Here is a 24423-nt window from a genome sequence, read left to right as displayed (position 1 = left end):
GGTTGACAAAAGTACTTTCCAGTAAAAAACTGTGATAGAAGTTAAAACCAATTAAAATGACAAAGAAAATTAAATAATAATAAATATTAAGATTAAAATAGATAATAAAATATACAGTAAATAACAGTCAATACTAAACTGCAACATCGTCCAAGTGACTATCGGTAAAAAAAACTACAACCAACAGGTGGCAGCACACCCCCTTTCTCCTCAATAATACTCCACGATAACTTTAAGGCCTGTTTCTGTTTGCTCAGTTTTTAAAAACTAAAATCAAATACAGATTTAACAGCCTCCAAATGTTCTGCTGCTCTCTCAGTGCTGATGAAACGGGTGTCGTGTATGACAGCCAGTAGAGTTTGTTGTCTGTTTTTACTTGATTTCTGTCTCTGTGTTCAGAAACAGGAGATTCAGACTTTGGCCGTAGAAAGATCTCAGACACAGCGGTACAGAAGAAGGACGATGTGAATCTCGACTCTGTTGTTTATAACTTCTGTAGATAAAAAAACAAAACAAAACAGCAACAACAGCAAGCACAGCAGAAAGTAACAGGCCAAGTTTCAATCCAACAGATGCATCCTCTCCATGTCCTCCATCCTCTTTCCTTCCATCCTTCTTCCCTCCATCCTCCTTCCCTCCATCCTCTGTGTCTCCTCCTGTCTGACCTGCAGGTGAGAAACAGGTGTGAGGTGTCAGCTGTCAGGTAGGTGATGAGTGAAGAACAGAACAGAATCCATTTCCTCTTCAAACTGCTGTCAGACATTATCTACTGCACTCTGATCACATCACTCAGACCAGCTGCTTTCTACAAAGTCTCATCAACAACATCTTTAGAAACAAACATCAACAACCAGGAAGCAGCTTCACCTCTGATCACACACACACTCAACTCTACTCACTCACCTGGAGGATCAACAACACTCAGGCTGATAATGCTGATGGGGTTATTTTTCAAAACAGCTCTTTTTCCACGGTGTTTTCTTCTGTGTATGACACGACACTCGTATGTTCCAGTGTCATTAATCGTCACATTCTTCAGAATCAAAGACACGTCTCCATCCTTCATCTGTCTGTCCTGCAGATCCACCCGGTTCTTAAAAGATGGATGCTGGTTTTCTGGATCAAAACATCCATCCCGGTACAAAAGAACATATTCTGATCCCAGGTCAGCTCTGCTCCAATCTGCAACTATGATATTGTAGTTTGGAGCTCGACATGTCAGAATAACGTTCTGTCCAGCTGTGATGTTTATGTCTGAAAGAGACGAAACAAAATGGAAAGTTAACGACATCGACAGCATCGCTCACTTCTGGAGCAAAAACCACTGATTCCTGCAGAGCCACAGGCAGTACAGCTCACACAGGATGCTGAAATTCAACACAGTGAGGTTTTGTTAGTTTTGGCTCTGTCCCTCTTCGTGTGGACTGGCTTTACATCAAAAAGATCAGTGGTTGTCCTTTAGTGTTAAATATCCTTTATGAACCCTCTCTAGAGAAATTCAGGGGTTCCAGCAGGCAGATTTACACAAAAGCAACGAATTTAAAATAAAAAGACAAGAAATAAGGGACTGTACAGGGCAAATTTACAACGTAAGAGAAAAAATAACATTTGTTAAAAATAGCACACTCGGATTGAAAGAAATGTGCAACTGAGTAAGATATTTTTTTGTTTTAAGAAGTGCTTCTTCTTGTCAGATTCACAGAAGTTAACGTCACAGGACGCTGAGTGCTTGCACTTACAACAACAGTGAAGATGTTGTGATACAGTGTTTGGTTTGTGCTCTGCCAGTGCTGCACTGAAAGAAGACAGATTTGTGGCCATATTGTCTTTATGCCTGGTCTCAAAGTCAGTTTAATGCCATTTACAGTTCTTTCCGCTACACTTTTAATGGATATGAAATCTGAAACTGTAACATCTGGAATTTGTTCCCATATCACTCAAATCTAAGCACATATGACACATGACCATCCCTTAGAGAAATGCACCCAAACTACTCCATACATTACAACACATGTGTAGCTTCACAGCTTACCTTCATAGGCATTGACCAGAACAGCGACCAGCAGCAGCATGCAGAGGACTGTACTACAACACAACTGCAACATAGTCAGGCTGTCTATGTGTAGATGGGACAATGAAAATCCAAGGTCCAAAGACACCGGCTATCAGGACAGACGCTCTCTCTGTTAACATCCAAGTTATTTAAGCTACCAGCTCTCGATGTACTCACATAAAAAGGGTAGAGTGGATGATCCCCCTCCAACCACGCAAAACTGACTGCCAAAAACACCCAAGTGTTCTTATTGGAACAACAGAAACAATACTATGTAAGAGGGGACAAAGAGGAAGTGATCTTGTGAATTATTATCTTGTGAATTCCACTCAGTGCACATTCACAGTTAGTTTATTTGTAACAGTTGCACGTCACAGTCCTGAAACCTCAAGAGCTTTTACATAAAGATCTCCAGCTGACAGGAAGATTTATTGCTGGGTGTGAAGAAAAAGAAAAGTTCATAATAATATTCTGTGTACGTGGCGAACACGACCTGTGGTCGCCTGTTTGCCTCTGATCATTTAGTCATTTATTGAGCACAACCAGACATTGCTACAGATAAAAGGGAGATGATTCTTTTTTTAGAACGACAGTTCTTGGCTTCTATTGTAGGCTGTGTGGAAGCCATCCGCCAGTCTACAGTTCAGTTTTTTTAACCAGGTGTCATGACCAGTGTCCCGATTAGATCGATCTAATCGTGACACTGACAAACAGTGTAAACTTAACTTACCTCTCCATTAATCTCCCGCCAATGTTCGTGATGGGAGCCAGTTGTTCCACGCGCTCGCCTTGGCTGATTAAAATACATTCAGTATATCCTAAATACAACAGAGAACTAAAGGTAGCTTTTTAGTGCTGCACAGGCAACCGCAAGAACAGCTGACTGTTCAGGGTTTTTTTTTAAATTAAAGATTTGTTGAAATTACCATGACTTAAAGCATTGAACTTGGTAAGGAAGCAAGTTTTTTATATGTATAAAACACACGAGGCGAAGTATCTCTAGTTTTATCATTGTTATTATTGTTGTCATGTTTTCCTTTAAATATAGCCATTTCCAGCTTGAACTGATAGCAGCAAGCTGCAATTGTTAAGCGTGACTTAATATCAAGTAGTGGTGTCAAGTAAGCATATTGAGGCTGGATGGGTTGAGACTAACACTGTGTTACTTTAACCCTGTTTTAGGTGGTGGAATTCAAGGGGGGAAAAAACTGCTATAAGCACGTACAAATGATTTAACTTTAAACTTAAAAAAAAAATGTTCTAGCTCACTGAGGTGTTGAAATCCTGTAAAAAGTCTGTAATGACCGATTCATGACTCAGTGTAGAAGGCAGCACTGTGTTAGAAGCTGCAACCACAATAACCAACGCTTTCTTGCTTTCTCATGCTTTTATTACTCATGCTTTTATTACACACTCTTTATTGAATCATTGGTTATTATTAATCTTGCCACAGCATGTCTTTTGTTTGGTCTTCCTCCCCTCAACTGGTGACAACAGACCCTGTTTGAGCAGGAGGGTTCTTCCTGTTAAAAGGGAGATTTCACTTCCCCATTGTCACCGAAGTGGTTGCCCAGAGAGGGTCGCTGATTGTTGGGGTTCTCTCTTTATCTTACATAAATTGAAACATAAAACCAACAGCATTTTAAAAAAGGGGTTTCTTTATTTGACACCTTTGAATGTCCAGTCATTGATGCTTTTCTACAAAAATCAACAAAAAAGAATGACACATTAATGTGAAATGGGATTTTGTTTTCTCTCTTATCAGGGACCCAGCAGCCAAGGATGCACAGCTACAGGTGATTTAAAATGTGGCTTTTGCAATACGCCCCAATGACCAAAATAATCTCAATACAGGCCTATTTGGTTGACCTATATTGACACATTGACACAGTTTTCCAACATCTTAGGTCACGTGGGTTTTCCTCCTCAATTATGCAAATTAGTTCACGTTATGTGTAAGAACTGAAAATTTGTCTTACCTGAGTGCTCCTGACCTAACGAGAAAATTAATTTACAATTAAAAAACAAAACAAAAACAACACCACAAGAGGATGGAACCAGAAGAGTACAAGACTTTGGTTTCATATAAACTAAAAGGCGAGTATCCAGCGTTTTTCACGGAAAAAGAGAAATTCATTGAAGGTAATAACAGCAACTTCGTAGCATTTATAAATGTCACCAATTCATATATTAAAGCACACACAATGGCAAAATGATAATATGTCGCCCTAATTTGCAATAACAGATTAAATTATCGTGACCTTTCTTTGACCTGGTTAACCACAGTTAACAAGCAGGTTTTTATTGATGTTTGTTAAAGTAAAAGTTTCTAGGTTTGCTATTAAGCAGAACCAAGAACTGTTTTTTATCCTATATTATCTCAACTACAATATATTAAGTCGTAATTAAGTTGGGAGTATTTTGTGGCACAACCTTTTATACAGTTTGACCTACTGTTAAGATTAATCTGTAATTTATATAATTTACAATTTATATCGGATGAATTATAATGATTATAATGTAGAAATCTAAACAGACAGAGCTAGAACTGTAAAACATACGTCTGACTCTGTCATTATATTGTATTAAACAATGTCAGTTATAAATTACATCTGTGGGAAAATACTGACAGCAGGAAAGTACCACTAATGTGGAGTATAGAAGGATGAGCTCAGGCTAATTCACCGGGGAGCGACGTGTTGATATGATCACGTGTGGTTTTACAGTATTAGTATCAAAGTCTCTATCTGAACAAACTATTTCCAGCAGCTTATTGTAGTACACAGCAAATTTTGCCCCCTTTCTTCTTCCACATGATCACATGATGTCAGTCTGTGATTGGCCACATGGCGTACCCATCAAAATAACCCCCCATGCCAGCCTGCATGTATTCTCAGCAGGGCTGAAGATTCGGCTCCACATAACAGACAGGCCATTAATAACAGACATATAAACTCATGTCGTGGGTTGTGCGATTGACACCCCGACCCTAGAGGCTGCAAATCCTCTATGACAGCAGGCCTGCAAGAGAGCATGCTGGTGGTAGCCTGAAAATGGCTGGTGTATCGAGAGGAGGGCAGGGGAGGGGGCAAGTTTGAAAAGGTGCACTTGGCACTTGCTTCAAATAGGTTTTTTTGATTTTTTAGTTTTTGACGTTGCTTATGGCCCACTGTAACTTGTATACTGTTCAGAATAAACAACAAGCAAATGTAGAGAAGTTTATTTTTTGTAAAATTTTGCATAACATTTTTTTCTTTTCCTAAATAGCCTTCTGTAAGACTGATTTAAATTGAACATCAACAAACACACCAAGGCGGAACAACTTAACAAATGATTCCAACTTACCTGTAAACGCAGAAACCAAACCAGGAACCGAAACCACAGTCTAAAGGAGTGCAGTGGGGAGCAAGGGCATCATAGCCATATTTCCTTTACATTAGATCGGTCGATGAAGCATAAAATTCGACTTGCACCGGTACAGCAGCACAGCACGTCACAGCACACTGGACGCTCCAGTGTGGGATGCACTCACCTTGCGTGGCTTAACCTCTTACATCCTACACCTCAAAATTTCTATCACTATCTTGGTTCCAAAGAGGACGTGCTATTGGTCGGGTTGGGACTTAATCTCTCTCCATAATCCCTGGTGGGAAGCAGATGTTTCATCTGCTCGTCTTGTTCCATTGAAAAGTCTTCGGTATATTCCACATATATAAAAAAATAATCTGAGAATCTAAAAATACAAAGAAACACATAAACACAACATGGGCGGTGACTCATGGCATTAAAGTCAAAATTCCACTTAAATTAACAGATCATTTTAGTTTTATAGCCTGAACACTGTAGAAAATGTATTAAAGTGATTTAAAGAATTTCACACATTCAGTGACAAAACCAGCCAACATGTGGCAGCACAGGTCCTTTCTTGACACCTTATGATCACGGCCTCTCTTCCACTGCTCTGCTCACCCTTCAAAGCTCACGAGATCCATGCTATAAACCAAAGACTTGTTTGTTCTTCTTCTTTCACCACTATGCTCTGGATGTTCTCCTCTGTTGCTTCTGCATCACAAGGTAACTTGTGTGTGTGTTTAAGGGGAATGAGGATCCAAGGTAAGTAAGCTGGAGCAGTACATGGGGATCTGCCAGGCCCGGGAGCCATCGCCAGTCCCCTTCGAGACCTTCCCCAAACAGCAGCTCAATTCATGTCAAAGCATTCACTTTTACCGACTAAAACGCTGACAAACCTAAAATGAGGACGTGGCCCAGCTAGTGAAAAAAGCTGTTTGGCTCTTAAAGCTCCGTCTGATCCTCTAATGCAACAACATGTGAGCCAGCATTTAACTCACCTTCAAGGTGCAGAATGGATTCACTGAGAAAGTTTTAAAACGAGAAATGTCATTTTAGATCAATGTACGGTGGCCCTGTGGTGCCAAACACACACACCACAATGAAACATGACGTCAGGCACAGCTGCGACATCTGTCTGCTGAATTTTATGAGGTCAAGTGTAACAGTGTACATAATAAAGTCCCCAGGAGTAGCTGTTAGTATTATTTATTTCTGTCATTCACAAACCATTTTTTGGTAGAATATGTTTTAAAGTTAATTTATCCATGAGAACAAGGGAATAAAATCTCATGTACACGTTTAATCACAGCAAACAGGTGGCAGCACATCTCTTTTCTCCTCATTAACACCTAATAACAGCACTTAACTACCATCACTCTTCACCTCGAGGCCTGTTTTGCTCACATTTTAAAGCTCAGGCTGAAGTGTTGTGGAAATTTTAACAATAACCTGCAACACACCTGGTGCGCTTGATTTGAATTGAGTTTAATAAACACATTGCAATGCGGAGAGAGCATCCCAGTGAAACACTAGGATCATCTCTGAATTGTGGCCACTGCCCTTACATCTTATATACAAAGGTCGTGTCCAAATTCATGGGCTGCATCCTCCTGAGGACCCGGCCTTCGCGGTCTACGTGGGCCGGGTCCTCAGAAGGTCGGGTAGGCCGGAAGTAAACGGCTGTGAAATTGGATGGTCTAGCCTTCAGATTTGAACTTAGTAGCGGCTGCCATTGCTTGAAACTGGAGTTGGCTGGGCCACGCTATGAATTCTGGACGCATTTGTCGGCTGCATTCAGAGGAGTCTATGAATTTGGACAGCCTTTGGCACGTTGCTGTGATGTAATCGGTCAAATCCGGCCTCAGGAGGATGCAGCCTATGAATTTGGACACGACCGGGGGGGGGGGGGGGCTGTGGCTATACCTCCTCCCTCACAAAGAGAATTATGACCTTGTGTTTCTGGTTAATTATTAATTCTCACAACATCCTGTTCACAGTATTACAACCAGACAAAGTGACAACCAACAGAGTGACAAACAGGAAACATTAAGGCAAAGAACTTTAATGAAACACTGCAGGAGGAGAAAATGTGAACTTTCCTTCTCCAACTTATTTCTGCTTTAACTGAGGATGATGTTGTTACGAAATTAACATTTTGACCAGTTGTGTTTGTGTTTTGCTGAGTCATTTATTTACAGGCTTACAGGTTTGTATCATCAGACAAACATCATTCCCATCCTCTCTGTGGGTTCAGAAAACATAATCTTGGTAAAAATATGAGGAAAACAGGCTGAAGTCTGACTTTCAGTAGAAGCTTATCTTTATTGGCACTCGTGACAAAGTGTTCATGAGCTGCACCATAGCTGGACTGGCCATCGGCCTACCTGGTTTTTGTCCAATTTTATGGGCTGATGTTTTTTTGTTTGTTTGTTTTTGTAACGATTTAAACAGTGAGAGGTGTTGGATTGGCCAATTGGTCATGGTTGACTATGGGCTGGACAAATTACAGCCGAGGTTGGTTCAGACCGTTGTTGCCTTTCTTGTCCTACAAGCATAGACTGAGCTTTAAGAGCTCATCTATGTCACACAGGAAAAAATAGCTTACTGTCAAAATCTTTATTTATTATTGAAAACTCTACAAACAACTGATAAGAAGCCTGATTTAAAAGCTTTTATCAGATATGAAGAGATAAACATCAGACTGTCCTCACTGATTTCTCTGTGAATGACTGTTGCCATTTGTGTGTTTGTTCTTTAACAGTTGTTCAGCTCAATTACAGCAAGAAGACAAGAATCAACTTTCAACTCTCAACATTTATCTGCATGAATCTGACAGCTCGAGTTACAGGATACCTTCAGATACTAACAGAACTTTTCCTTTCACAGAGTAAAGCCACAGCATAGCTTAGCTCAGCACTTCAGAGTAATCAGAGGATCACACAATCTTAAAGGTGGAAAATTGTGATTTCACCTTTAACACTTCATAACAGCAGAGAAAAATAATCAGTGCTTCTGTGTCCAATAAATAAATGATGTAACATGATCGTATGTTCTTACAGAGTGCTCTAAAATCACATCAGACACTTCTGGACCTCAGTTTAACCTCTGAGATTAAACAGTAACAGAATCTGAAAGAAACCACAACTTCATTTATTCACAGTGTCAGATTTGACTAACACAAACAATAAGAATAATAAAAGCAAACATTACACATGACTGAGACTGATGTCCTGTATGAGAGCTGACGCTCCGCGAATGCCCAGACGTGTCTATACTGTTATAGTAAACTGGTTTGTCTGCAGACAAAGAAAAAGCAAAAAGCAAAGAGCTTGTTGTGGCTGGGGTGTGGTCTCTGCCCTGCTGCATTGGAGGGGTGGTACAGGTGTGTGTGCTGTGACTGATGACTCCCTCTCCCTATATGCATAGTGGTGGCAGAGATGGACGAGGTGCGTGAGTGTGCAGAGGAGGAGATGACGAAGGAGCTGCGTCCTGGTGCAAGAGGGCCTTAGCCCAAAGAACTGAACAAAAAAACAAAATAAAAAAATCTGAGCACAGCAAAACACTCTGTGTGTCGGGTCCTTGGTAAACATTTTTTTTTTAGGCTTCCTGTTGTTCAGGAGACGGAATTGAGGAATTTGTGTTTTTCAATTTTCCAGAGATCACAAAAGCAGCTATCACAACACAAATCACAGCAAAAGCTGACAGACCAGGACGTCCTCTACTGACTATGTCCTCCTTCCCTCCATCCTCTGTGTGTCCTCCTGGCTGACCTGCAGGTGAGAAACAGGTGTGAGGTGTCAGCTGTCAGGTAGGTGATGAGTGAAGAACAGAACAGAATCCATTTCCTCTTCAAACTGCTGTCAGACATTATCTACTGCACTCTGATCACATCACTCAGACCAGCTGCTTTCTACAAAGTCTCATCAACAACATCTTTAGAAACAAACATCAACAACCAGGAAGCAGCTTCACCTCTGATCACACACACACTCAGCTCTACTCACTCACCTGGAGGATCAACACTCAGGTGGATGATGCTGATGGGGTTGCTCTTCAAAACAGCTCTTTTCCCACGGTTTGTTCTTCTGTTCGCAACACGACACTCGTATGTTCCAGTGTCATTAATCGTCACATTCTTCAGAATCAAAGACACGTCTCCATCCTTCATCTGTCTGTCCTGCAGATCCACCCGGTTCTTAAAAGATGGATGCTGGTTTTCTGGATCAAAACATCCATCCCGGTACAAAAGAACATATTCTGATCCCAGGTCAGCTCTGCTCCAATCTGCAACTATGATATTGTAGTTTGGAGCTCGACACGTCAGAATAACGTTCTGTCCAGCTGTGGTGTTTACGTCTGAAAAAGAGGAAACAAAATGGAAAGTTAACAACATCAACAGTATCACTCACTTCTGGAGCAGAGACCACTGATTCCTGCAGAGCCACAGGCAGTACAGCTCACACAGGATGCTGAAATTGAAGTTATGGCTCTGTCTCTCTTTATTTGGACTGCCTTTAAAATAACTGCCTAGATTATCATTACATCATTTGTTTACAGTGAGATTTATATTTAGATTTTTCATGGGAGAAAAATCCTTTCCCAATTGAAGTGTAAAACTGACTTTTTCTTTTGCTTTAACTGGTGACATTTGTGTATTTATTCCACTTTGGTCACACATCTTGTTCAGTTGTCCACTTCAGTCATCACAACTAAACACAGCTGGGTGTCTGCTCAATAACAGACCATGATGCAATATTGTTTTGTCTCAAGTAAATATGCTTCATCTTTTATCTTCATAGGTACGGTTACAAATGACAAAAGCTTACATGAATTTTAACCAGAACACTGACTTACAAATGTACACATTATTTAAAAGGATCAGTATGAAAATAAAAACAGGTCAGAGTTTATCAATAGTTTGCTTTCAACAGGCTGTAAGAGTGCTAGCGGGGTGTGTTCTGCGATGCTGCTGCACCTTAGTGCAATCACGCCTCCCCGGCCTAAAGGCTGAACTAGGTGCTGCAGTGCTGTTGTTGTTGGTGTCTGGCTGGCAGCTGTAAAGCTACAGCCAGTGTTAGAACAGCAACCGTAAATAAAAGTGTGTTAGAAAGTGCTGAGATGGGTGTGGTTCTGTCATTCTCCTGTTACAGAGTGCTTTTATATTATGGATTTACAGGATGATCTAAGAGATGATCTTTTTCGTTCTCCTTGGTGAAACACATGAACACACATGGTGATGATTAGAGAGCTGCAATCGATGTGCAGTAGCTGTTGAACTACCTCACTGAGTCAGTGATGAAAAGTTTGTGGTTTATGTGTCAACCACAGAGAGAGAAACCACATCACCGATACAATTGTGTTGTCTTTTCTGGTGAAGTGTATTTCTTAAAAAATGCAACTTTCAACTCATTTGCACATTGACATGCTGACGGAGGACTGTGCATTCCACTAGAACGAACATTTTCACATTAACTTGTAACATCAAAAAAGGTCAGTGTTTTTCCTTCAATTCAATTCAATTCAATTTTATTTATATAGCGCCAAATCACAACAAAAGTCGCCTCAAGGCGCTTTATATTGTACAATAGATCTCACTTTTTCTCTGTTGTCATCTGAGTTAATCATGTTCCAATTACTATCTGAAATAATCAAATGACTTATTATTAATTATATTTGCAGGTAAACACAAAAAAAGAATAGAATAGAAATATCCTTTATGGTCCCTCACTAGGGAAATTCAGGGGTTACAGCAGGCAGATTGGCACAAAAGTAAAGAATAACAGACTTTATAGCACAAATTTACAACATAAGAAAAAAACATTATACATTTATTAAAAATAGCACACTCAGATTTAAAGAAATGTGCAACTGAGTAAGATATACTTTAGTTTTAAGATGCACAAAAAGTGCTTCCTCTTGTCAGTTTCAGTTTACAGTACTCCGTTACAGGATGCTGAGTGCTTGCACTTACAGCAACAGTGAAGATGTTGTGAGACAGTGTTTGGTTTGTGCTCTGTGGTAAAATTTGTTTGTGCTGCACTGAAAGAAGACAGATTTGTGGTCGTCTGCCTTCTACTTAATAATAAGAAGCTGGCAGAAATTTTGATAAACAGCACAATCCCGTTTTAGGTAACTTATTTAGTTTTACACTGGTATTTTCACTGAGGGCTCATATTGTCTTTATGCCTGGTCTCAAAGTCAATTTAATGCTGTTTACAGTTTTGTCTGCTACACTTTTAATGGATATGAAATCTGAAACTATAACATCTGAAATTTGTTCCTATATCACTCAAATCTAAGCACATATGACACATGACCATCCCTTAGAGAAATGCACCCAAACTACTCCATACATTACAACACGCGTGCAGCTTCACAGCTTACCTTCATGGGCATTGACCAGAACACAGACCAGCAGCAGCATGCAGAGGACTGTACTACAACACAACTGCAACATAGCCGGGCTGTCTATGTGCAGATGGGACAATGAAAATCCAAGGTCCAAAGACACCGGCTATCAGGACAGACGCTCTCTGTTAACATCCAAGTCATTTAAGCTACCAGCTCTCGAGGTACTCACATAAAAAGGGTAGGGTGGATTATTCCCCTCCATCCACCTCAAACTGACTGCAGAACACACCCACCTGTTCTTATCAGAATAACTGAACCAATACTATGTAAAAGGCAAAAGAGAAAGTAACCAATGTCTCAGAAAACTGCTGATCTTGTAAATTACTACTTGAATTTTTCCACTCAGTGCACATTCAGTGTTAGTTTATCTGTAACAGCTGCACATCACAGCTCTGAAACCTCAAGAGCTTTTATATAAAGATCTCCAGCTGACAGAAGCTGTGCTGGTTCTGTGCTGTGTGAGAGGTGTTAAAACTCCGCAAAGAAACCACAACCACAATAACATTCTCCTTATTACTGAGTGTCAGTTTAGTTATTAGACATCATGCCTTTTGCTCCGACTTCCTACTGGGGCAGGAAAACCCAACTTCTCACCCAACCTCTGACACAATCGGTTGGGTGAGAAGGTGGGTTTTTCCTGCCCCACTGTTGCTGAAGTGGTTACAAATAGAGGGTTCTCTGATTATTGGGGTTTTCTCTGTATTATTATAGGGTCTTCATCTTACAGAAATTGAAACATAAAATTAATAGCATTTATAAAAAAGGTTTTGTTTATTTGGCACTTTTGAATGTCCAGTCATACAGAAAAGAATGAAAGATTAATGCGAATGGGATTTTGTTTTCTCCCCCTCTCTTATGAGGAACCCAGCAGCCAAGGATGCACAGGTACAGGTGTAATTTCCAAAACGTGGCTTTTGCAATACCCCCAAAATGACAAAAATAATTTTAATATACACAATCATAGAAATAAGCTATTTTGCGAAACAGCATAACAGAACTAATAGAATAATGCTAAACAAAATCATATCATAACTGAAACTCCCCAAATGAGAGACAGCTGAGCCTGTAGAGACACTGAGAACAATTAAACCATTTTAAATATGAAAGTGAAAACCACAGGGACAACAGCTAAATGTAATACAAATAATCATAATCATAATAATTTCCCCCCATGTGGTCACAACAGATGGTTAAATTCATTTGGCTGGCCTCTGTCTGTAGTGTCGCATGAATCCAAAGAAAGTGAAACTGAACTGAAGTGAAATAAGGTATAAATAAAATGTGTTTTTCTCAGATTGACTGTGTGTTAGAAAGTACTCTGGTGGTCAGGGGGAAAGTCTGCCTCAGTCTTTAAGGCAGCACTAAAAGTGTGAAAGCTATGATCAGAAACAGGGTTTCTTTGTTAATATTCACATTTACAGTTTTCCCTTTTTGAAAAAAAAAATGGTCAGAGGTCACAGTGAGGCGTTCATGTGTTGCTGGCTTGACTCAAGATGTTGTGCTGCCACCTGCTGGCTGTCTTTATTCAACACTGAGATAAAAATTTGTGGTTTGCCTGAGATTCAAGACTCACAGAGCAGATGAGGTGAGGAACCTCATGGCAGCATCCACATATGTGGACATCACATTTTGGGTTGTCTAGACCAAATTTTCTTCTACAAGGGCCTGATATCCATGTACGAGGACATTAAACTGTTACTTTATCAAAATGTCAAACGAATGTCCTCGTATGTGGATCTCACTTTTCTCAAAAACGAAAATCAGGTACAAAAAAAAGAAGAAAAAAAAAAAAAGGAAATCAGGTAATTCTTTGTTTTTACATTCATCGGGTCCCAATCAGCCCAAATAGCAACGAGAAATTAAAAATGCATACTATGAAAAAGTTCGGGTATAAGGAGGTTAACTATGGGAGACAGCCTCACCTCAGACCCTCATTTTAAAATGATGTCAATTAAACTGGTACAGATGCAATATCTGCCTGCTCTTGTTATTCATATTGTTGTTGTCAGTCTGTTTGCTCGTTTTTTTTGTTTTGTTTTGTTTTTTTAAACCACAGTGGATCAAATACAGATTTAACAGCCTCCAACTGTTCTTCTGCTACTCTCTCTCTCAGTGCTCAACAATCACATCAGTCTCTCCTGAACTTTAGTTTAACCTCTGAGATTAGACTGTAACAGAACCTCACAAAAAATCTCACGTTCATTTAGCCACAGTGTCAGATTTGGTGACACTGTGACTCAGGCGAAGTCACGACTGGCACAAACAATAAGAATAATAAGAGTAAAATTCAAGCTTACACGACTGAAGCTGATGTATGACAGCCAGTGGAGTTTGTTTTGGTCATATTTAAAGCTGAATTTACAGGAACACTGAGACATGTCAGTAATGCTGCTGCTGCTTTAATGTTGATAGATGCTATTGGCTTGTTTGTAGCCACGGAAAAAAAAAATGCTTTTTTTTCCAGACTTTAGTGTCAGTGAAGTCAGGGACCTTTGTGCAGTGTTGGTGGCCTCTGTGCATTTTTAGATGATTTCTGTCTCTGTGATCAGCGACAGGAGATTCATAATTCAGCTGTAGAAAGATCTCAGACATTTGATCCTGCGGTTCACTGGGAGGACAATGTGAATCTCGACTGTGTTGTTTATAATTTCTGTAGATCAAAAAAGCAACAGCAACAACAACAACAAAACCAGTGCTGCACCATTAGTACCTGTTTCCCTGCTCCAAACAGTTTGAAACCCTCCCAGTGTCTTTAGACTTTAACAGGATCTCTGAGAAGCAGAAATCACATATTCAGCACCGTTCCCTTTTCTTTTTTTAGAGATCAAATCATTGGGTACAAGAATAAACACACCACAACTGACAGACTCACTACCAGTCCCACAAACCCTCCATGTCCTCCTGGAGGACCTGCAGGTGAGAAGAAGGTGTCAGCTGGTGGTGAGTGAAGAACAGAAGATAATCCAGGATTTTTGTGAGTTTTTCAGTCCTTGAAACCCTGAAAACCAAATTTCATGATTTCCATGTCCTCAGATCATCTGTTTGTTCCTGTGTTGAGTGACACGCTGGGAATTTGGAGCAACAGCAGGAGACTCAGGTGGAAAAGCTGTGAGATGTTTCAAACATAGAGCATTTCAACAGGTTAGTATGAATCCTGATTCTGATTGCTATGGTGTCTGTAGATCAAAAAAACAGCAACAGCAGCAACAAGAACCACAGCAGGAACTGACAGACCAACAATCAGTCCAACAGATCCATCCTCTGTGTCTCCTCCTGTCTGACCTGCAGGTGAGAAACAGGTGTGAGGTGTCAGCTGTCAGGTAGGTGATGAGTGAAGAACAGAACAGAATCCATTTCCTCTTCAAACTGCTGTCAGACATTATCTACTGCACTCTGATCACATCACTCAGACCAGCTGCTTTCTACAAAGTCTCATCAACAACATCTTTACAAACAAACATCAACAACCAGGAAGCAGCTTCACCTCTGATCACACACACACTCAACTCTACTCACTCACCTGGAGGATCAACAACACTCAGGTAGATGATGCTGATGGGGTTGCCATCCAGATGAGCTCTCTTCCTGCGGCTTGTTTCTTTCTGGATGACACGACACTCATATGTTCCAGCATCAGCAGTCGTCACATTGTACAGAATCAAAGACACGTCTCCATCCTTCATCTGTCTGTCCTGCAAGTCCACCCGGTTCTTAAAAGATAGATGCTGGTATTCTAGATCAAATTGCTCATCGCGATAACAAAGGACATATTCCGCTTGCAGATCAGGTCTGCTCCACTCCATAACTATGATGATTTTGTTGTTGTTTGGAGCTCGACATGGCAGAGTGATGTTCTGTCCAGCTGTGATGTTTATCTGGACTGAATGAGAGGACACAGTTTGGGTTGTAGACATTAAAAAGTTAATTTACTCATTTCTGCAATCTAATCACCAAGAGCTGCAAATAGACTGACATCTGGTGAAATAGATGAATTACAGCACACACTGGATATTGAAATTTAGCACACAGTGATGTGTGTTATCAAAGGAGACTGTTTAAATATGTGGAGAATTCAGCAACATTAAAGTCTGCGGTCACTTCCTTGTGTAGTATGAACAGCCTTGAGGTTTTTATCAGTAGGAAAAGCTCTAAAGCCTCTGTAAATACAGTTAAAATCTAAAATTTCTTCTTGTGCTTGTTTGTCATGAAAAGCAGCTCAACCTAGTTAAGAATTATAAATGACTTAAAGTGCACATTTGGGCTCTGTGCTACACATTTCTGCATTTCTGCCATTCAAAGAAACTTTGTAAATAGTTTATTTTATGTAATATTCAATACTGAACTGTATATTTATTCTTTTTCAATGAAGAAATTTTTATTGAGTATTTTGATAAAAGCCTTATTTTTATGCATTTGCTACTGCTATGAAGAACACATGAGAATTAAGGCATGGACAAGTTGGAAAGAGGCTGCTTATTGTACGTTTTTGCACGTTTCTTCGCATTTGTTGTGCCAAAGTAGTTACCTCCAGCAAAAAAAGTTTCCCCATCCACAAGAGCATATAGAGGAGGAGGAAACACTTGCCTGGCTACGTTTCTTTACTCTACTTGTTACTGATCTGAAGTCATTGCAACAAATCACAAAAGCTGAAAAAACACATTTAAATGCTTATTTCATGACATTGTAATGTACCGTGCGCAAGACTATTTACCTTAAACTGTGCACTACAATAATCTGATGGGAACAGTTTGTTCAGACAAAGACTTTGATACTATAATACTGTAAAACTTTATCCTTTTATAATGTACATTAGAGGTGCTACCTCAAAGGTTTATTTGCTAAATAAATCAGATTATAACCAAAAACCACAGTAACAGAACTGACTTGCTAATTTCTGAAACCCCCTGTTACTGAAAAAGATCTGTGTATTTATCTGTAGTTTTTAGTTTCAAAAGGAAACCTTGCTAATGTGCATTATAGGAGGGTGATGCACACATTTTGGCAGATGCAGCCACACAACCTGATAAAATCTATAGAGGGATAAACCCAGGTTAATTCACTGGGGTGCGACTGGTATAAATTGAACACCAACGAACGCACCGAGGAGGAACGTCTTAACAAATAACTCCAACTTACCGTTAAACGCAGGGACCAAAACCATAGTCGAGAGGAGTGCAGCTGGAACCAAAGGCATCACAGCCATACTTCCTTTGCATTAGATCCGTCGATGGAGCATGAAATTCCACCTGGGTACCGGTATGACAGAACAGCATGTCACAAGGGACCGTACGTTCCAGTGCGGGACATGCAGGGCTCCACCCCTTACGTCCTATGCGTCGAAATGACATTTGACGTCGCCATCTTTGTTCCAAAAAGGACTTGTGAGTGGTCAGGGTGAGCCTGAACCTCTCTCCATAGTCCGTGGTGGGACGCAGATGTTTCACCTGCTCGTCTCGTTCCATTGGAGAGCCTTTAGTATATTCCAAATATGTCTAAAAAATAATCTCCGAATCTGAAAATACAAAGAAACGCCACAGCAGCGCGGATCCGCAGCACTGACGGGGAAGTCCCAACTGAGGGAACAGCTGACTGTGGGTGGGTGTTTTCTGCACTGGGAGGAGGAGCTAACGTGGATCCTGGGCGATTGGACAGCCACTTTTGGCCCAGCTGGTTTCTGAAGTCACGCGGAACCAATCAGACTGGAATTCAGTCAAAGCTTGTCATCTGATAGACATTCATGCTCCAGAGTCTCCACCCATGGAAAACAAATGTAGAAATACAAACAGAAGCAAATGAGAATATAAATAAAGAAATTTCAGTTATTTTCTAGTTCATCCTAAAGACACACACACACACACACACATACGTGGTTAAAATGTTCTGATTGTTATATGTTACTCTCTTTGGTTGTAAAATGATCTGTGCCCTAGTCTACAATGAGACAGTGCTGGTGAGAGTAGTTATTCCTCCGTTACGCCACAAGAGGGAGTATCTCCTGAAATGAGGAGCTTAAGTGCAAGTAAACAAGCCACTCGCCATACTGCAGTGCGCCTAACAAAAGCTGTGTGAGACTGTGTAACGGTACTATGTCTATATATTTGCTGAATATACAGTAAAGGCGGACTCACAAAGCCACACTGGCTTATACATATTTCTTTTAATCTAAATGTGCAACATAACTGTTTTCCCGAATTTGATACGTATTCAAGAAAATGAACGTTTCAAAAAAGGATCTGTCTGCTGCTGTAACTCAGTTTGCGCTCTCTCTGCTGTGACCAAATACACACACAAATCTAACATAGGAGAATTAAACGCATAAACACGACGTGGGCGGGGACTCATGTCATTAAAGTCAAAATTCAACAGCAGAAACAGCAGCTAAAAGTAACAGAGATCATTTTATTGTTATAGACTAAACACTGTAGAAGATGTATTGAAGCGATTTAAATAATTTCACAGCTTCAGTGATAAAACAAGACAACAGGTGGCAGCACATGTCCTTTCTTTAGACCTTATGGTCACAGCCACTCTTATTCTAAACGTAAGGTGTCTGCCCTGCTCACACTTCAAAGCTCAGGGGGATCCATGCTACTCTAAACCAAAGACTTGTTTGCTGAAGGTAGCTTATGTGTGTTTGATGGGATGGAAAATCCAAGATAAGCTGGAGGGGGACCTGATCTGGATATGCGTAGTGGTTATATTAGACAAAGGATGTCAAATATGGAGCTGTCAGGTATGGCAGGAGGAAAAGATGGAAACCACAGAGAAGATTCATGGATGTAGTGAAGGTGGACATGCAGAGGGTTGGTGTGACAGACATGGATGCTAGAGACGGGTTTTAGTTTGTTATATGTTCAGCAAAGTTACTCATTTAAATGACCGTAGCATAATCTGCTACAGGATAGTCGTCAGTTCAGCTTATACAGGAAAATAATTAATAATCACTAATGTCTACTATTTACTACTAATTATATATAGTAAGTGTCTGGATTAAAAAAGTGTATGTGTAAGAGACAGTTAGAAATACTTCATGTTAACATCAACCCATGGACTATGTTGTATAAGACACTGGCTGACATTGCTAAGGACAGGTATGAAACCTTCATCCAACTGTGGGAATCTTGTATGAATTTTGTTAGAAAGATGGAAATCTGAGTGCAGGAGGTTTGTGTTAACTGTGTGTGTGTGGTTGAATATGTTTAATAAAAATAAGTCTAATAGAATTTAAAAAATCAAGCACTAGTTTATTTTCAGTGATGTGAACTTAGACAGGAATAATACACAATAATGTCGCATTTTTATTGCCTTAATCTTATAAGAATGTGTTTGTTTTCTGAAACAATTTAAAAACATTTAGCCTAACATCATAGTTGTATAGTTGACCAGAGCTGACCTGGAAGATCTATATGTCCTTGTTTATGGAATGAGCAATTTGAAGCAGCATTCCGTTAAAGGATTATTCTATTCTATTCTATTCTATTCTATTCATCTTTTAGGAATCGGGGGGGATCTGCAGGACAGACAGAAGGACAGAGGCGTGTCTTTGATTCAGAGCTAGTGGTGCTCGATACAGTTCCAGTATGTCCAGAGGATGATACGCAGCACCAGATAAAGCCAGTGCAGCCAAGTTAAAGTATAGTGTGGCTCCAACTGCTCAGTATGTCTCATTCTCTCTGAAACACCTACCATAAACTTAAGACTCTGCTCCCACCATCATTTCAGTATTATGCAAACCTCAGGTGAGTTTCCAAAAGTTGAATCTGTTCATCTGGACGTAGCGTTTTGTGGGAGAAACATTTCGTCACTCATCCAAGTGACTTCTACAGTCTCAGCTGACTGCAGGTTTCCCCAATGTTATAAACAGGTGAGTTATGTTTGCACCTTGCATTAAACATTTGTATGAGTTTTGTTTGAGTCTTGAGGTACTGTTGTCCTTTCAGTTTCATTTATAAGTGCTTCGGTATAGAAGGTCCTCACTTTAGGTCCTCACTAGGTCACACTAAATACTTTGATCCACTGTGTAACACCATCTGAAAGAGTCTGACTGACAACATCTTTGTCTTGTGTGCTGTTAGGAGGCGGTTAAACTTCAGCTACATTTTTATTTGAGACGTTTGATATTTGTCCTGTGAACAGGAGCCATGGTTTGATAAAGTGCTGCTTTTGTTTTGAATGATTTGATGTTAATGTGAGGACCAGTTTGATCTTGTTGCTTCAGGTCTATTTACATTAACAATTTTCTGAAGGGTCGAAGAACCCAGAGCACGCCCTCTGACCTTTGCTTCTAGAAACTCTGAGGAGGGAAACAGAGACATTATTGTCTACTGGAGGATTCAGGAAGGAAAAATCTAGCACACATCTATAGGTCTTATACCATCCCACATGATGTTCAGAGATGTTGTAAAGACATTTCAATCGGTCTGTTTTATTTGGTATTTTAACCAGCATTAGCATCATGATGCAGGTACATCCCAGCCAACAGATCAGGACACACCAGGCTCTTCAGCTTCTTCCTTTAATATGTAATTAACATGGAATTATACAGGAACACGCGGCTTTGCATTGTTCAGCCCTGATTACACAGAAATTATCACACAAGTTTTCAGATAAGAAGCCACAACATTGCTATATTGTTATATTCATGTTAGATATCAAACATAAAACACAGAAACTAAACTGGCTTTGAACACACAAAAACACAGCCAGAATCACAAATACAGGTTAAAATCCCCCCTATTCAATAAAAAGAGTGTTCTCAATACGCTAAAAACCCTGCCAGCAGAAATAACTATAGACTATTAAAACAAAGCTAAACAAATATCTCCCATATGCTTAACCCCCCCCCCCAAAGTCCCATAATCCCACAGTCCAGCCACATGCGGGCGAATGTTTCTTATCTGAAACAGGAGAGGAATTTCTCTTCCGGGATGGAAACCACACCGGCCAGAAGAATAAGGAGGGGGCTCCTGTGGCAGACCTGTCTCCTCCTGACAGCGTGTCACCGCACAGTCCCGCCCCACTCCACACCTGAACAAGGCCTCCCTCGTAGCACCGCCACATGCAGGCAGAGGGGCACCCCTGCCCTGCTGTGAATTGCGGCCATTGCCTCCCGCTGTTGCTGTTCCTGTTGCTGACGATGCTGTCTGTTTTGAGAGCTCAGTGGATCTGTGTTCGACTACTCCGCCTAGGCTGCACTGTCGAGTGCAGATCCACTGAGCGCAGCGCAAGCTAGGAAGACAGAAGCTAAGCTCGTTTCAACAAGGCAACTACCTCAACGCTAAATTGAACCTCCCCCACCTTCATTCAGATCTGGTGTTTGGAACTATCTTGGTTTTCATGTGAAGCATGACCCTGATGCGTCATGAACAAAAGTAAAACAGTATGTCGGATGTGCCATGCAATGCTCAATTTGTGGGAACTAGTGCGTTAGCGCAGTTAGCTTGTTAACGTGTTGACGCCATCCAGCCCCACGCACGGGGCGATCCGTGGTAACTCGTTAACGGAGATTTGCGGCGTTATGGCGTTAATGTCATTTTAACGAGATTAACGCTGACAGCACTAGTGGGAACACAACGAATATGACTGCGCATTTACGCCGACATCATCCTAGTGCAAAGACAAGTGGAAGCAGACAAAAACAACAAGCACGCATGCTACAAACTTTACCCGAGTCATTTAGACAGCCGTCAGCACATGATTCTCCTTATGGGGACCTGATATGTTTAATATGCTGCTGAGAATATAGCCCAGGTGTACACACGGGTGATCACACACACAAACTACACCCTTTTGAGCTCCTACCTCAAAGCACACTGTGCGCTGTCGATCTCACATGTTGCACCATAATGTTTAATATTTAGTATTTACTGTCATATTCCCATATATCATTGTGATCTTGTTTATTACTCTTGTCTTCTTCTGCTTGCTTTCTTTTTTCTTTCTCAACAGGTGATCCAGGTGATCGATATGTATTTTTTATTTTTTTTTTGTCTGCTTATTCTGTTGGTCTTTGTTTTTTGCCCTTTTTCCCCGTCCCTCTTCTCAGGTTTTTTTTTCTTTTTTTTCTTTTTTTTTTCTTTCCCTCTTTCTTTCTCCCCTTTCTTTCCACCAGTCAAGTCTGTCCCATATTCAGCAAGTGAAAATAAAATAAACAATAAAAAGTTAATCAGATGGACCATTACGGCAAGGCTGGGATGGTCCATTTGGTAAAGTAAATCCGTTGGGCATCTTTCTTCGCCTTTAGACAATAATTCTGATGGCAAAAGAACCAAACGGGACAGGTTAAAAAAAAAAAGAGAGAGAATATAGCCCAGAAGAAGCGTATAGTATAGCTTTTATTTTGGAAAGAGCCATTTCTCTGTAATAAACTCTCTTTTCCAAAGATGAGTGATTTCTCGATCAGATAGATTTATTTATTTTTTTATTATTTTGTTGTTTCAGCAACATTAAATTGAAAAACTGTACTTGTGAGTTAAATATATATATTCATTATTTTAATAAATGGCAAATTAAAAAGGCATGAACATTTTTTTGTATCGAAAAAATATCGAACCGTGACACCAAAGTATCGAACCGAACCAAACCGTGAATTTTGTTTATCGTTGCACCCCTAATATACATATATATATAGATAGATATATATAGATATGTATATATATATAGATAGATATATATGTATATATATATAAAATGTAGTTGTTCACCAGCATCGCAATTCCATTACTTTTTATCATGGCTTACCTTGGTGTGGTTTGCAAAGTGCTTCAGAAAGATGAGGAAATCTGTTTCTTGCACCCATCCTGATTTATTTCCACTACCAGTACTTCCTACTGGTCCATCTCTGACACAGTGGTCTGCATAATGTATGTGTGGGAACACAAACAGTGGAGGAATTGTGTTGCCAATGGCATTAACCGCGTATACAAAGGCGACCAGTGAACCTCTCTCTGCTGATGTCGTTGCCCCAACTTGTTTAATATAAGTTAAAGTAATAGTGTGGTAAGTTGTTACATCTGCATTATTGTTACAACTAACCCAGACTGTTGCTGTTACAACTGACCCAGACTCCTATAGCCATGAGCAAACATTACAGCCAACGGCTAAAACATTAGCACTAAAGACCTACACAGAATATATCCCCATAGACATACAAATAACATAATTTAAGTTTGATGAGTTTAACTGCAAAGCAGATAATGCTATTAGAAATTGAAATAAAGTAGAAAAACTTACTTTTTGGCATACAAATTACTTTTTTTCGTGTTAAATTGTCTGTGTTTGACAAAATGTGCTGATTTTTCACATGTGATAGCAGAACTGAATTGGGCATGTACAGGATGAATCACATCATTTGAAACTTAGCCCTGATTGGAGAAATTGGAAGTGTTACAACTGACCCACGTTACAACTATCCCCGGTGTTCCCTACTCAGCCTCCTAAGCATTTTCCCTTTCCAGTTCACAATCAATCCTACCCCTAGGTCAAAATATGTATAGGACAATTGGCCTAATCTAATAGTTTGTATGAACATACCAGCTGTCCAGTGATTAAATGCACAAGTAGATGGAGGCAGGACTTCATAGCAGGAGCATATTCCATAATGTGCTGTACATTATCATATGTATATTATATATATTGCTCACTTATTGTATTTACCAACATCAAGGAGTCATAAGCAAAGAAAGGCCACACCATGGTGCATGTTTACATAAGGAAACGTTATTGATCAAAATGTATTGAGCAAATAAGCATTACAATTTTTTCAGCCCCCCAATCGAGGGAAAAAAAATTACATGTTCAAAGCAACGCAACGGTGGCCCAATATCAGAGAGAACTCCACTCTGTGGCGTGAGCAGTGATAATTGCAGATTCATTTGGCCATCACTAGCAGCATGATTCGTGGCACCCCACAGTCTGGCAGCAGGTCCTTCAACACATGTGCGGGCTTACATGCGTTTCTTTTTCTCCTCTCCACCTTTTGTGCGTCGCTCCTCTTGTCTGCGCTCACTATCCCCTTTAACAGGTCAGTCTGGCGGCTGATAGGCCACCTCAGGGAACGCCCCCACCTCCCAGGTGCCTACAATTGTCTGCTTAGTCCACAGTGGATTAGAAGAATATTGTGCAACAACACTAAAATACATAATATAAATATCACAATAAAATCATGCAAATAAAATCAACACTATGTACCAATACACATATTGATAAAACACAAATTTCCACTGCGTGACAGTCTTTAGTTATGAAGCGTCATATTTAACCCTTATTGTTGGTTGATTGTTGGACTGCTAGCAGTACTTAGCATAACTACTGTGCCTACTATTTTAAAGAAGCATATCAACAGTAGGTCTGAAACAACACATGAAACAGAGTTTAGAGCATGTTGGGAAATTGTTTCCAACTAATGAGCTTAAACAAGAAGAATTAAAAAAACAAAAACATTCCTATGTGTACCTGTTCTGTCTGAAACAGTTAACTCTTGTGTGCTGTTCAGGTCTGGTGGACCTGTTTTCAGTGTTTACCAGGTACATTATTCATTATTAGAGCATTCAGTAATGACAATCTGATCTGTTTACTTGAACTTGGCTAAGAAAGACTTGAGACTGCCT

The 24423-nt window shown here is 40.1% G+C and overlaps 1 protein-coding gene across 3 annotated transcripts; it reads right to left on the bottom strand.

Moving 5' to 3' along the window:
• Positions 1 to 266: 266 nt before the first annotated feature.
• LOC109201325 (V-set and immunoglobulin domain-containing protein 8) lies at positions 267 to 17843 on the bottom strand. Of its 3 annotated transcripts, none has more exons than XM_025905747.1 (4): positions 16952 to 17843; positions 15336 to 15690; positions 9413 to 9760; positions 267 to 665 (listed from the first exon to the last, which is right to left on the bottom strand). In XM_025905747.1, the coding sequence occupies exons 2-4, from the start codon at positions 15616 to 15618 to the stop codon at positions 373 to 375; spliced, it is 924 nt and encodes a 307-aa protein (XP_025761532.1). In that variant the 5' UTR covers positions 15619 to 15690; positions 16952 to 17843; the 3' UTR covers positions 267 to 372. The 3 variants fall into 3 exon arrangements, with proteins under 3 accessions (XP_025761532.1, XP_025761531.1, XP_019212465.1); XM_025905746.1 differs by having other exon boundaries at positions 276 to 665; positions 15336 to 15695; positions 16952 to 17790; XM_019356920.2 differs by lacking the exon at positions 267 to 665 and adding an exon at positions 7451 to 9174 and having other exon boundaries at positions 15336 to 15695; positions 16952 to 17769.
• Positions 17844 to 24423: the final 6580 nt, after the last annotated feature.

This window comes from Oreochromis niloticus, linkage group LG3 (assembly GCF_001858045.2).
Source record: "Oreochromis niloticus isolate F11D_XX linkage group LG3, O_niloticus_UMD_NMBU, whole genome shotgun sequence".
Classification (NCBI taxonomy): Eukaryota; Metazoa; Chordata; class Actinopteri; order Cichliformes; family Cichlidae; genus Oreochromis; species Oreochromis niloticus.
The sequence above is the reverse complement of the archived record's forward strand: the minus strand, read 5'-3'. Positions and strand labels throughout refer to the sequence as shown.

What these genes read in the sequence shown, in the direction of transcription:
- LOC109201325 (XM_025905746.1), bottom strand. Translation starts at nt 17,018, where the DNA reads ATGGCTGTGATGCCTTTGGTTCCAGCTGCACTCCTCTCGACTATGGTT. An exon ending in TTTGGTCCCTGCGTTTAACG is followed by an intron (nt 15,696 to 16,951) that starts GTAAGTTGGAGT and finishes CCTCTCATTCAG; the next exon opens with TCCAGATAAACATCACAGCT. An exon ending in GAGTGTTGTTGATCCTCCAG is followed by an intron (nt 9,761 to 15,335) that starts GTGAGTGAGTAG and finishes CCTCTTTTTCAG; the next exon opens with ACGTAAACACCACAGCTGGA.